General features: G+C 42.4%; 1 protein-coding gene across 9 annotated transcripts in view; it reads right to left on the bottom strand.

Moving 5' to 3' along the window:
* Positions 1–14,682, bottom strand: part of clcn3 (chloride channel 3) — a 43,238-nt gene that overhangs the window by 9,825 nt on the left and 18,731 nt on the right. For 8 of the 9 annotated variants that reach the window (XM_044340556.1, XM_044340563.1, XM_044340559.1 and 5 more), the window contains 11 exons: positions 7,422–7,582; positions 6,138–6,237; positions 5,274–5,461; positions 4,938–5,060; positions 3,760–3,966; positions 3,544–3,624; positions 3,138–3,390; positions 2,631–2,923; positions 2,353–2,539; positions 1,737–2,135; positions 576–792 (listed from right to left, as the gene is read on the bottom strand). In XM_044340556.1, the coding sequence (XP_044196491.1) occupies positions 576–792; positions 1,737–2,135; positions 2,353–2,539; positions 2,631–2,923; positions 3,138–3,390; positions 3,544–3,624; positions 3,760–3,966; positions 4,938–5,060; positions 5,274–5,461; positions 6,138–6,237; positions 7,422–7,582 (2,209 nt within the window). Of the gene's footprint in view, positions 1–575; positions 793–1,736; positions 2,136–2,352; positions 2,540–2,630; positions 2,924–3,137; positions 3,391–3,543; positions 3,625–3,759; positions 3,967–4,937; positions 5,061–5,273; positions 5,462–6,137; positions 6,238–7,421; positions 7,583–14,627; positions 14,652–14,682 lie in introns of those variants that run through there. The other variant, XM_044340561.1, reaches the window with a different exon arrangement.

The raw sequence follows: 14,682 nt of genomic DNA, 5'->3' as shown, positions 1-14,682 counted from the left end.
ATCAGCTTTTAAACACAACCTGTCCTGTAATTCCTTCATCACGCCAGCAGGTGGCTCACAGTGAAATCTTTAAAATTAGACCAGACGTCCTGAGAGTGAGGACAGAACAGATCATGAGACATTTATTTTCATTAACTATAAAATGAACAACGCTGTCATTGTTCTAAATTAACTATTCAAGAATCTCAAAGGGCCAAAAACTCAAATGTTTCTCTTCTAAGTTTCACAACACAGACTGTTTTTTTTCTGACTGACTCTATTTTCCCAGCAGAATACCTGTTATGCAGTTGTGGTTAGTTTCAGCAGCTCAGTCTCTTCTACTGAGGAGACTTTCTGTTATTGTTGAGTAGGAGGGTAAGGAAAGTGCAGCACAGCGGTTACGCCAGGCCATGCAGATTACAGGGATCAAAGAGCTCATGCAACACCAGACAGTGTGTACATGTGTTTGTGCGATGTTTGTCGACCTCAGACGGGTCATTCGGTCGTCAGAAAACGAAAGAAAGAAGGATTAATCCTCTGTTCTTTCAGCACGTCCCTCCTCCCGAGACAAAGTTGTCTTTTATTCTCCTACTTACCCGTTGTGAGTGACCAAGCACTGACGCAGCCCGAGCTTTCTGAAGATGTCCACCACGATCTCCATGGGGGTGTGGTCGGTGACGGTGAAGGGGCTCATGTCCAGGATGGAGCGAAGCTTGAGGGGACGAGGGCTGTCGGCCGGCAGGGTGGGTGCATGCTGGGTGAAGTACACCCTGGAGTTCAACATGATGCCCTCCTGTTTACGACGGGCATTTTCTGTCGGGAAAGAGACACAGAGACTTAAACTAGTAAAAGTTACATGTTCATTCGCTTTAGTGGGCTCCTTGATAGTTCCTAAGGACAATTAAGTGGATTAAGGACATCTATGCATATAAAACAAACATAATCATATGTTACATCTAGAAGTCAAAGATCTTAAGTTGCACAGTTGAGAACTTGTATTTTTCCTCTGGTCTTGGAGGTTGGCGGATACAAAAATGTTCAGAGAAAATACAATGTTTGTGATTTAAGACACGTGGAAAATGAGCCTGAATTTCTTCTCTTTGGTGCATATTATTGTCATTTAAGAATGTCAATTTTGTATAAAATGTCTCAACAAAACTGTAAAATATTCTGGTGTACAGATGATCAAAAATTATTCAATTTTGATGTGTTTAAATGTACTAACTGTGTCTCAAAAGCCTGAAAAAAGATGATAAGAAAAATAATTTAATAAGTATGTATTTTGATTTCTCCAGTTTTATGCAGGTTTATAAGTGATTCAGAATCAGAATTTCATTGTAGACAATAAATGTCTGAAATATAATTTATTTTAGTTTTTTATCACTGCCATGGGTTAGGGGTTAGAACACCAACAACCAGCTGGGGACCTTTGTTGCATTTGTTCCCGTCACCTCTCTACTGGCACAAAACAAATCAAACTGCGGCAAAACCATCCACTCAGAAGAGCAACGTACAAAGTCTCTTTTTAGCCCAATCTTTAAGACTTATCAACTCAGATTTTACTGTATGTTATATTTATTAAAATAGGACCTTCCTGCTCAAGGACACTTAAATGTGTGGAAATTAAAATAACTTGGGCACCAATTTTGTCATTTTGTTGATACAGTGTGCAGTTTTTTTGTGTAAACCGTAAATGAATCTCGGTTCCAGACTCTGTTCTCACACTCTGTTATGAAATGTGGGAGAAACGTCTTTACCTATAGCGATTGTGATGTCCCTGCGCAGAGCAAAGCCCACCAGCCTCTGGGACTCCTTGGACACTATCACAGGGAAACCATTATAACTGGTTTCATTGATGACGCCCTGCAGCTCCTCCACAGTCAGGTCATCCTGCGTCAGCACCGCTAACGGCGGGTCGCTGCGTCGTGGCCTCATCACCTCCCTGGCCAGCGTGGTGTGTGTGAACTCCTCCTTAGCGTCCAGGAAGGGGTATCCATTGAGACGGATGTGGGCCTCGTAGATTCCCTCGCGGCCGAAGGCGTCGCCCACCCATTTACTGGTCATGACGGCAGCCATGAGAGGGACGATGTACTCCAACCCACCAGTCAGCTCGAAGACTATGACGACCAGGGACACTGTCATACGGGTCACACCACCTACAGGAGGGAGGAGAGGAAGAAAATAATACGCATGAAGAAGTTAACACACATCTCGACATAGAAAGACACACAAACATATATTAATCAGTTTTCTTTTACTCAAGGGACGATAACTTGATGGTAGATAGATCATTGACCAAAACGTCCTCTTACAACCAGATGTTAAAGCGATCGTGGTGTAATATCCGTCAATATCCATTACTTGTTGACTCACCCAGACATGCTGCTGCGCCCACCATGGCGTAGAGCCCTGGAGTGATGCAGTCAGCACCCACTTCGCACCACTCTTTGAACAAGAACCAGTCGTGGTGGTAATAGGCCAGCTGCTCTACGGCGATGCCAACGATTCGCCCTGCGATCGCCCCGATGGCCATGCTGGGGATGAACAAGCCTGATGGTACCTAGAGAGGCTCAACAGAGGCTGGAGTTAGTGTTTGATAAGGGCATGTATGGCAACCTGAAGAAGAATCTGCCTTGTAACTAGGGGATCACCTTGAGTCCAAAGGTGAATATGGTCATGATGATTTTAAAGATGAGCGCCAGGCAGAGCTGCCACATGGCGGCGTAGACGCCGGACCCCGCTGGTCGGTTGGGGTTGTCAGTGAAGGCCTTACTGCCGTTCATCTGGCTGCGGTACTGGCAGAGCTGTGAGGACTCAAGCGGGCCGCAGTCAGTGAACAGCTCCTTTATCAGCTCGCTGGTGTTCTGACGCGTGTACGGGTTCGGGAAAGCAACTACAGCTGTGATGGCCGCCACCAGGATCACCTCCAAAACCGGGTACTTGCCTGAAGGAAGAGGGAAAACCCAACATGTCAGACGACTCAATAGCAGGAGAATAAAGATGATTGAAACAATCAAGCTACTATTCTGAAACTTTAATTCCCGCCTCTACGATAGTTTAATACTCATCTTCCAGAAAATCCCATCAACTCCATCAAACATCTTCACCTTCACACACCTGGGCTGGCTAAAATTTTGGAATCAAGATATAATACTTGCCAAAGCGGGTTGACTTGCGTCGCCGGCACCAGGCAATGTTGGCTCGGATGAAGAAGGCGCCCCAGAGGCCCCCAAACACTCCCAGAAGGATGAAAGGGAGGAGCTCAAACAGGTACCACGGCGTGTGGTACTCCACGTAGAACAGCACCAGACGGCTGTTACCAAACGGGTTAATGGAGCGCAGCACAAAGGCCGCCACCAGGGCGGCGAAGAAGGAGCGCCACAGCGTCTTTAGAGGGAAGTAGTAGCTCACCTGAAGAGGAGAGAGGAGAACTTAAAGTTGAATCCATTTTCCTGCCATTGAAGCATTACAATGGGATTCTGGAGCATGAAATTATTCCTCATCAGTTAAACGTCTTCAGCAACTAAAATAAAGATACAGTCTCCGTCAGTTCACATGCTGTACCTCCTCCAAACTGAAGAGAACTCCTCCGATCGGTGCTCCAAAAGCCACAGACACCCCAGCTGCCGACGCAGCAGAGAGAACCTGGGTGACAAAAACAGACACACATCAGCTAAAAACTCTGTAATAAGTAAAAACACAGTAATATATGATCAGACAAGGACAAAAACAGATTCAAAACTGTTTTCGTAAACTTTTCTTTGCTTCGCTCTCCTTCACCTCTCGTTTCTTGGCCTCGTTCTTGCTGTACTTGGGGAAGAGGTAGGAGAAGATATTCCCACAGCAGCAGGCCACGTGGACCAGGGGGCCCTCCTTCCCCAGGCTGAGGCCGGACGCCACAGCCAGCACCAGAGTGATGGTCTTGATCATCAGTGTCCACTTGCCCAGATAGCCTCGGATGATAAACCCACTCAGGATGGTCTTGATCTGAGGGAGAGGAGAAGAGGAAGGCAGAGGTTGAAGGTAATTCTTTTATATCATACGACAAATTAATTAATCGTCTAGTCTAGTTTTATGTCGCCTTATGCTTCAAAGCAAATTGTTTCAAGTTTCTGTTTTCAATCTCTTTGAGCAAGTTTTGTTTTAGCTGCATCTCTGCTTGATCTTTTCCTTTATTCTGTTATTGTCAACATGCTCAAAGTCACCGACTGCTACACATTTTCCCTGGCGATGCAGTTCCCATGGCAACAAAAAGATGATTTTTTTTTTTTTAGAAAGCTGAGCGCTCACCTCAAAATGGCTTTTTTTTTTTTTTTTTTACAGCACGGTCATACATGTCACATCTCCCTGCTGCCCACTGAATTAACAATTTTAAAGGCACTTCAAGGCATTAAAAGGAAACCCATGAGCATGAAAACACACTGTGTGTATGTGAGTCCCTGAAAGTTCACATAACCAATTAAACCACTTTCATGGAGAGTTAGAGGCAGCTACAGAGACTTGTAGAGTTTCCATTTCATTCACTGCTCTTAGCTTTTTTTTTTTTTTTTTTTTTTTTACAGCCGCAGACAATCGATCAGACATGAGAAAATGAGAGAACCGAGAGATAAAACAGAACATCTACAGTCTGCAGAAATCCCACATCAGCTCCTTCGCTCAGTGTGCAGTGCACTCTGAAACACGGAGAGAGGAAACTAGCAGAGATAGCCTGTTAACCTCATTAGTTTCATAAAAATGATAAGCTCTGTCGCACAAAAAAGTTGTTTTGGGCTATGTGATGTAACTGTTTGAAATGTTGCTGCTCAAAAGCCAACTTTGAAGTCTTGGATGTAGAAGTTTTCCCACAAGGATGTCAATGTGTTGAATGACATGTTACTTTAACAATAAATGTTTTATACAAGTTGATTTTCATACTACGCTTTTGCATTAATGTTTTGTAACAGCGACATCTTCCTCACCTCAGGGATCCCCGAGCCGCAGGCGTAGGGAGCGAACACCTTGACCAGACAGACAGCCAGGAAGGCGAAGGACAGAGCCCAGTAGATGTACATGAAGTAGTTCATGATGTACGAGCCTGGACCCTTCAGAGCGGTGAGAGAGAAGAAGTAAAATAGTGAAACTGACTGGCACCAAAAATCTAAATCATACATATAATGTGTGTGAACGAGTCTTATAGCACATATGCAAGTTGGCGTGTGTGTGTTTGCTGTGCGTTGTAGTGTCTCGTTCATTGTCTTCCTCTACTATGACAGTGCTCTTTGCAGTCTAATGCTGTTGTGCCTGTGTTAGTCTACCTCCGCCTGCCCAAGTATTAGCTCAGCCCAGCTCTTCCACTGAGGGCACTTGTCCCTCTCAGCAAAGGTGGTCTCATTGGACGTCCAGCAGCACTGCTCGTGGTTGAACCACATGGCGCTCAGACACACGCCCTCCTTCAGGTCGTTCATCCAATCAGCAGCAATGTCAATCAGGCCAGCCAAAGCACCTGGCAGGAGGAAAAAGCGGGAAGGAAAAGACGGACGGATGGAGGAGGTGAAGGCCGGGAGGAGAGAGGAGTAGAAAACAAAGAGAAAGGCAAGAGGCGGTTAGCTTGGTGGTTATGCTACCAGTCTTTATATGTGCCAGTTATCTTTACACAGGTGGTTTTTAAATTTAGAGCTGGTTGACCACATAGAAAAGCCAAGTGTACAAATAGCTACAGTATATTTAGTGAGTCTACAGCCATGCTAGCAGAGCAGTGGTGTTTGGATCCAGGTCAGATGAGCCTCATTTAAGCTGAAACATGAAAATCAGCAGGCCGTTTCTTTTCCTCTGTACCTCAGATCTTCGTGAAACTTTAATACAAAAAGCCATTTTTTAGAAACTTCACTTTGGTAAAAAGGGGCCTGTGGGTTTTCTGTCCTTTGGTGTTCATACAAACATATATAATTTATGAACTTTCATGACTTCGAGGACAGAATTCTGTCTGATGAGGCTCTGAGAGTGAAGAGTGAAAGTGTGCTTATGTGAAAGTGGGTAAATGAGAGCAAAGGACCAAGAGAAAGACTGAGTGTGAGCTGCCTTAGGCAAAGCATGTGAGAGTCACCAGCAGAGGAGATAACGGCCATGTGTGTGTGTGTGTGTCTGTGTGTATTTGTACAGCGTGTGTGCATTTGTGTTACCCGAGGCCAAGCCGGTGAGCGTCACCACCAGCCATCCAGACCAGGCATCGTACAGGCTCTTTGTGAACTCCCATGCTGACTCCTTTTTCTTACTGTTTATCTGAACACACAGAACATATAGGCAACAACAGTTAGCAAAAAAAACAAACAAACCACTGAATCAGATGCATGAATAACAGGAAATTTAAGTCATTAGTTTAATTTCCTGTTGTTCTCGAGATTGAAGAAAAAGTGCCATTAGTTGAACTTAAACTCGCAGTGATGCAAATAGGTCAAAGGTTTATATCTACCCTCGTATGACAAGTAACTCAGTAATCTACTATAGTGGCATGATTTCCTCTGTTGCTCAATAAGAGTTGATAAAAAACACTTCCTGTAAGGCAGGTAGCACCAGGTTATAAAAGCACAGTTTGAAATTATTCAAATAGCATTCAAATCTTCAGAGATATCGTTTCCACGAGCTCCGCAATAAAACGCTTCTAGAAAGCAGGCTGTAAAACTGTGTCAATATTTGGACAGAGTGTGTTGACAGAGAGAGGTTGTGTAATCGACGGGGTGATGCGGGGCAGGAAGAGGACAGCTCATCGTATGTCCATTCATTCCGGTTCATTTATGACTTCTGTACTACTTGATTTTTATGACAAATCTTCAAGGAGTGGTTGGATTTTCTGTTGATGAAGATTGAGTTTCTGTTGAGGAGGCGACGACTGCTAAACATTGTTCTTCTTATTTATGATCCAAACAACCTGTTGCTGCTGCAGGAAATGCATAAGACAACCCTTCCTGTGCAGCTGAGGAGTTTCTCGCTGACTCCAGCAAATGTGAACAGGAAGTAGACTGAGCACAGTTTTAAAATACCCTTTGACATTTTGTCCATGTTTTAAGACTGAAAGCCTCAATATGCTTCAAACAAAGTGCTTGTTGGTTGTTACTTGACTGTCCAGATGTGCTAAAAATGTTTAAGTAGGCAGGGTTTTTTATTCTTCACAAAACTTCCTGAACTATTAACCTGTACAACCGATTGCAACACCATGAATGACTTTGAAGAGGAGGAGGAGACTGTCTGACAGCGTGTCATTGTCCCCATTTGTAACATACATTGTGTTGAGAAAGTAAAAGACAGTCATGGCTCTTGGAGAGAGAACAGGGAGGCAGTGGGATAAAGCCAGAAGGAGGCTTTCATGGCTTTTCGCATCACTTCAGAGTGTGGATTTGTTAGGTATAAACACCTCGTGGTACTTTGTTTGAAGCTGAAACCTTTTAAGATTTGAGGTTTCCTTTTACCTTCCGGTGTCTCTCGCGGTCCTTGCATTTCTCGCGGACCCAGTCGATGGTGTGGAAGTCGTCGTAGGTCCCCACACCAGGGATGGGCTCCTCTAGGAAGTCCAACAGGTGGGTGGTGCTGCTGGGTGCCCCGCCCCCGTTAGACATGACGTAGTTAGACCCTGAGCAGGAGAGACACAGAGGAAGGGAAAAAACAGAGGTGGTTAGAAAATATAAGTAAAACTGTTTGCAATCTTCAATAAAATATGACGTAATAATGTTGCATCCCATTAAAATATACACAAGTATACCAGTTTTGGCCTTTCATTAAAAGCCATTTTGCTTAAGAAACCTGTCTGAACTCCTTGCTTGAAAGAAACGAGCACCATCAAACATTGTTACAACGTCATAACAACACAAAAACATTTGTGATGTGACATTTTGGCCATGTTGTTCTACCGTACGTCTGATCCTTATAAATGATCCTGAAAAGTAAAAAGATCCGTCACAGTGCTGCCTGCTGCTGGCGGCACATTAGCTCCACATCTCCTTGATTATCTGGCACATCAGAAACACTGCAGAGCTCACTGCACAGTCACCAGAGATATAATGAGACTGTCAGAAACACGACTACACTGAGAGAAGCCTGCCAGGAGCCCTGCAGCTCATCGCCTCATCTGGAACAAAAAATGATAAGCGAGTGGAGGTTTATCTGCACCGCTGAAACATTGGGTTGAATAAATAGCACTGAAATACCTAGAAGACATCTTTTATCCACATTCATACACACAGTCACACCTACACTAGAGCATTCAGGGATGAGTGAGCAGCTGCTGGTCATTAAGATCATTAAGTCCATCAGAGACTTATACTGAATGTTCCTTCTGTACAAACCAGACTCATTACATCTAAAAACACAAGCAAATGACATTTTAATTGTTTTTAATACCTTCAGTGGCTGTTTTGTTGGTTTTTTTCTTGGAGCCCTAAAATCCATTGGCGAGACTCTTTGTGAGGTTGTGCTTAACGATGCTTTGAGCTAAATGCTACATAACATGCTAACATGCTGATGTTTAACAGGTATAATGTTTACCATGTTCACCATCTTGGTTTTAGCATATTAGAATGCTAATATTTGCTAATTAGCGCATAAATGTGTGGTAAATTTCATGGCAATCCATCCATCAGTTGTTAAGACACTAAAAACTACAAATGTCGACCTCTACAGTGGCGCGTCAAAGGTTCGCCAACGTCGTTAGGATTCATCCTCTGGAAACAATGAATGTCTGCTTGTGTCAGCCTACAAGCTGCAGGACAACGACCTCGTACAGTCACTTGAGTAATGAGTTCAACATGACTAGTATCAGTCACAGCACGTATTATAACAAAAAAAAATACAAAGCAAACATTGTCCGCTAGCCCTTAAGATGATTGTGTTGTTGATACTATAAATAGATGAGAGCAGTGACTTTGTTTATAACAATGACATGAGATGCTAAATGTCACTGGTGAGGTCTGATCCGTTCTGGCTGGATGCACAGATTCAATGTGAGGAGAGACAGAAAAAAAATTGTGACTCATCTGCACACACACACACACACACACACACACTTTAACAGAGCGAGGAGAAGCGGCCTAGGGGGTTATTTTCTCTGCCTTTTATCTGGAAAACATCACTGGATTTACACGGCTGTCGTTCATCTTCTCCGGCTGATGTGAGATGAGAAATTTCCCCTCAATGTGAAGTGACTTTTCTTTTATGACACAGTACTCAGACGCTGTTGAGATGATTAAGCATCCTTTTTATACATCATCATCATCATAATGCAGTAAAGTTAAGTCTCAATTTTCAGAGATTAATGGGGTCACTTCGTTAACTTTAAAATGCATCACTCCACATTTTATCTGGCGCGAAGCCTGTTAGATAAATTAGGAACAGCCCATCTTGCGACATTTGAAACTGTCAGAAACACTGAGCCCGAGCCTCCTACTTCTGACGCCACAAATATGTGAAGCTTCTTCATCTGGCTCGTACAAAGGCAGATCTGTGTGTAACAGTGACAGAACAGACACAGAGCAAAAGCTTAAAGCTTCTCTTTAAATGTGAAACAAAAATAAAAAGTTTTTGTGAAGCGTTACGAGAACAACTTGTTTCTCCTGTCTGTGTACATTCAGCAATATCAGATTCATTTGTACAAACATGGATGTAATTACAGTGTGTGTTAACGTTGAAGCTAAATCTGGATCCACCAAACGAAACAAAACAACAGCATACAACAGCAACAGCAACAACAAAATAAGTATCCAGTCATGAAACTGTGACACTGAAAGTTCACATTACGGGCCTTAATGCTCAGTTCTGTTTTTTTATTCAGATCTTTCTGTGTTGATGGTTTACATTCATGTTTGTGAGTGATATGTATTTGTGACACCGTTGAGGTCACACATGTGCAGATCTAACTGAAATGTTAGCGGCGTTCGTACAAGAACAACAACGATAACGTCATTTTGCGACAGTAAAATCATAAACATGGCATAAATGTTCAGGATTATTTACAATACAGATGATGAGGATGAGAATAAGAAGAAGGCGACATGTTTATTTTTACCAGACTGTGAGGTTGACGACACTGAATGATGACGAAAGCCAATAAAAATACCAAATGAACTCCGATCTGACTGTTCTGACAGCGGATCGGATTTGAATCGGATCTAGGACCAAGTGGCTCTGATCTGAAATGAAAAGACTCAGATTTATTGACAAAAAAAGCAAAAAAAAAAAGTCTGATTTTGTCCAACATTTAATGTGAACGTAGCCTTAGAGCATCTTTAGCTTCTGTAACATGACGCATGTCCAAGATGTCCAAGTGAAGTGAAAAGCTCATCATCATCATTTCAAGCCATGAAAAAGAGGTGCAAAATGAATAAATTGCCAATTTCTTTCCAAATACGCAGCTTCGACCCATGATAGTGCGGTTTTACATGATAGGTGCGGTTAGCTGGTCACCTATAATCACATCCGATTGGATCAAATAAATGTTCGGTCAGATACCAACAGATAACAGAGAACAAGTAATACAGGGATAAGATCTTGGAAAGTTTGGTTTCTTATCAATGTTTTTAAGAATAATTTGCCTCCAAACCAAAAAACATCATTTCAGTGGTTCGAGATTGAGTCAGCAGTTCTGCATGGTGATAAACCAACCACGTCCTTGAGGTCAGGAATACCAACATTTCCACATTGCTTGAGGTCTTTAGACAACAGCAATTTAGAGTCTTCAAGGTCTGAATTATACAGACTGTGATCAATGAGCTTTAGACAATTATTTCTTCTTTTCTACAAACGGATAACAACCTGGAGGATAAACTTATAACACTTGCTGCATTTTCTGTGCGTGTAACATCGAGCCGAGGCCACATGAATGCTGTTATACGGTTTATTTCGTTACAGTCCGTCTCCACTTCGCATGCCGTTATCGCTCATTCATTCAGTCAGTCACACATCAGTCAGACACGTTGTTGCTGAACTTTCCAGCATCGTGTGATACGACTCTGTTGGCAGCAGCGGATGTTACTGAGGGAAGAAAACTCTCTCAACCTTCCTCTTTTTCCAACGTCACAATTTGACAGAATCAACTATTTTACCAGCTAAATTCAACTCTACTCAACAGTTGGTTTTCTGCCAAAGTAGCACTTAAGAGTAGACGAACCAAAAAATATTAATTTTCTAGCTAGTGCGATCTGTAACAATATGAAACAAAAGAACATGTTTTCCTTTAGCAGCTCTCATGAGGCTAAAGATAAAGGTGTGAATGCAGGAATGTGGGCGAGAGTAATGCCAATTAAATGACACATCGTGGTTAATACAAAGCCCAGAAAATCTTTGAATAGGAAACATAAACATTCCATTCAACAATACATATTATCCGCTACATCTTTAAGCTCCTGAGCACAACTATAACTGGGACTGACTATCAAACAAGGCTTCGTTCATGGCTGTTAACCCTCTGTGATCTGCATTAATAACAAAAAAAAAATCCCTTAGATGGTTTTAACAAGGGCCGTAAAACAGATTATAAAACAATTCCGTTTGGAATAAAGCTTTTGCACACGAGCAAAAATGTTCCCCTTCAGTGACTGAGGCGTAAGCAGAGGATAAAGTCTGTTTCCCACATTATGCATGTGGCTTTGAAAACGCAGCTTATTAGCTCATATCGCCTCCTTTGATGTTTGATGGCATGTGGGAGAGAGGAAAGAAGTCGTAACACTTTGGTGAGAGCTGCGGAGAGAAGTAAGAGGCGACATGGCCGAGTATGGCTTTCATCTGACCAGTGATATCCTGTTGTTGCTGTTGTGGAGTCGGCGGCGGCGACGGAGGGCGATGCTTGGCGGGGAGACTGATGCTATCGTTCTCCATTTTGATTCCAGAGTAACGGGCTACAGTCTGGACTGTTCAGGGATGGTGTGTGTGTGAAGAGACTCAGTTATTGACTCAACAACAGTAGCATCTGATATGAAGGTCCAGTTTTTTTCCCCCCAGTACTGAGATCTGACCTCTAAGGCTCAGTAGACAAACAATGAAAAGAGTCTTGGGTGGCTTTGATTTGTAACTCCAACTGTTTTCAAGGAAATCTCCACTGTTGGGTGTTTATAGATGGTGACATATGAGTCTTCAATGCTTACGTCTGCTTAGTAAGCACAAGAGAGTGAGCTATATTTCATCAAAATAAAGCAAGACCCACAGTACGCAGTGTGCGACATACAGTATGTGTTGCAGCTACATTGAATTCTGGTGGTAAAAGTGGTATCTCTTTGTATTTTTCGATGAATTTAAGTGAGATTTCTTTCCAGAGCATGATGACCTTGTGCATACAGTTGCTGTCAAGAGGATTTTACTAGAAATCTTTCTTTGAAGGGAACGGACAACCTGCTCCAGCCACTTCTTCCAGAGTTTTCTCTGTTTCCTTCTGAACAAAGAGTTTCTGGTGTCCAGGTTAAAGACGAGAGCCGAGATGTTACCTGAAAACACAAGAACTGGTGCGGACGGGAGACACAAATGCACAATTTAAATAGGTTTTTGTAATAGGTGGTTCAAACGACCCATTGAATGAGATAGTGATGGTGATGACTTTATAGTCCATCTCTATCTATCTTTATGTGTGTGTTGTGGTGTATACTCATGTAACAAATTCCATAATGGACAATGAGGATTTAATTTCATTTATTCACAAATCCCTTCCCAGTTGATACTGAGTTTAAGTCTACCTCTGACAACTAAGAATGTTTATCATACTATACTCAATCTGGCATAAAGTTATCTAATTTAGGCCAATTGTATATAGCATTATAAATAAATACCAATTCATAGAAGGAATCAGAAGTGTACATTTTCTAACAGGGGTCAGAAAATAAAGATTGAATACAATTGCTCCAAAAAATTCAGGAAAGGTCCATGAATTTCAAACTAAGGAAACAAAATAATGCACATTCAGCTGGGTTACTGTCCCTCATGGGCCACTGTTGGTGATTCAAGGTCTGACTCATGAGAAAAGTGGAACAAACGTGATCGAAAGGCAACAGCAAATGCATAAGGAAGTGCAAGAAAGTATTACACAGCTAGCCGTGACAGAAATACTGACCAACATAACCACACACACACAAAAACAACATGGTATAATGAATATTTAATGCAGTAAGACACAATACTTGCTGCCAGAAGCAGTACTATTATCAAGAAATGGTTGATAGTACCATAAATTAGAGTGCTTTACAGTTGATATCATTTTGTTGCTTCATTAAATTTGCACCTGAAAGACTAAAATATACCTTAAAAAGTACAAGAACAAGACTGATGCTGCTACTATGCAATAGGATGTGGTTGTTTTAGATAACGTTTTCAGCCTGCAGTAAAATCAGATAAATCCCTCCTGCTGCACTATTGGCAACCGTCAGTTGAATCAGGAGGTGACGCCACAGAAAACAGACACCGAAGGGGACTGCGTAGGAGCACGTCGCCAGCATCACGCTTCAGCGGTTCAGCAGGCACGCCTGTGCTGACACGCAGACAAAAGACACAGTCGCACACATAAAAATATGGCTTTGGTATTCTTTCCTCTGTGAGCTGGTACAGTGACTTGGCGATTCTGCTCATCCTGTGTCGAGGGTAAAAAAAAAAAACCCCGACAGGTTTGCTGACTGTCAACAACAACACCACTTCTCTAAATGAACGGCATTTGGCGAGGCCTTCCTGCAAAACTATGATCAGTGAGGTGGAAAATGAAAGCTTGTTCAGAGGTTTCTGTTCCTAATGGGTGGAGAAAATCCAGGTTTCTAGTGTTACTTAAGTCTTACAACCACCCCTGCATTCCCCTTTGTAAGGCCTTCTCTACTACTGTTGAGTAAATCAGATCAGAGAGCTTTAGAGGCAGCTGGCTAGGACGCTCTGGGTCAGCCGGGTTGAGTCTGCTCAGCCGTCATGTGATCAGCATCACAAACTGACCCCGACAACCTCCTTATGGCCTGGAGAGCCTTGTTGTTGACTGATGCCGGCCAGATGACCTGTCTGGTGGAGTCCCAGAGTCGACCCGAAAGCCCCCTTTTTTTACAGAACTCTCCTTTGTTCACGCTATCAGCTATAATCCAAAATGTCAGCACAGACTGTTTATGTATTTGTCGGTACTTTCCTTCAGATGAGACAAGGCCAGAATCTTTCGATTAGATTATGTTTTATAGCAGAAATAGAGCTGCAACAATTAGTTGATTAGTTGGCGACCATTAATCGTCAGCTATTTTTATAACCAATTAATCGTTTTGAGTCATTTTTTTAAGAGGAACATTTCCAAATTCTCTGCTTCCAGCTTCTCAAGTGTGAATATTTTCTGGTTTCTTTACACTTCTATGATAGTAAACTAAATATCTTTGGGTTATGACAAAACAAGACCTATGAGGATGTCCGTGATCGACATTTTATGGACCAAACAACTAATCGATTAGTCAAGAAAATGTTCAACAGATTAGTTCAGGTTAGTTGCTGCCCTACACACTATATGCCCAGTTTTACCAGTTATTTAAGCAGGAAATTGGCAAACTAACTTAGCTCTGTTACAATTTCTGTTTGCAGCATGACATGGAAAATTTCCAGAAGATAAAATGGGTGAAGCTCCTTCTATGTAGGAAAAAGTGCCAGAACAGAAAGGGAGAGATGGATGTGCAATAAATCATGCTCACCGAGAGACTGCAGGAGAACGAATTAAGCCAAAAACTATTCATTCAAAAGTCGTGA

Source organism: Thunnus albacares, chromosome 22 (genome assembly GCF_914725855.1).
Source record: "Thunnus albacares chromosome 22, fThuAlb1.1, whole genome shotgun sequence".
NCBI classification, from domain to species: domain Eukaryota; kingdom Metazoa; phylum Chordata; class Actinopteri; order Scombriformes; family Scombridae; genus Thunnus; species Thunnus albacares.
The sequence above is the reverse complement of the archived record's forward strand: the minus strand, read 5'-3'. Positions and strand labels throughout refer to the sequence as shown.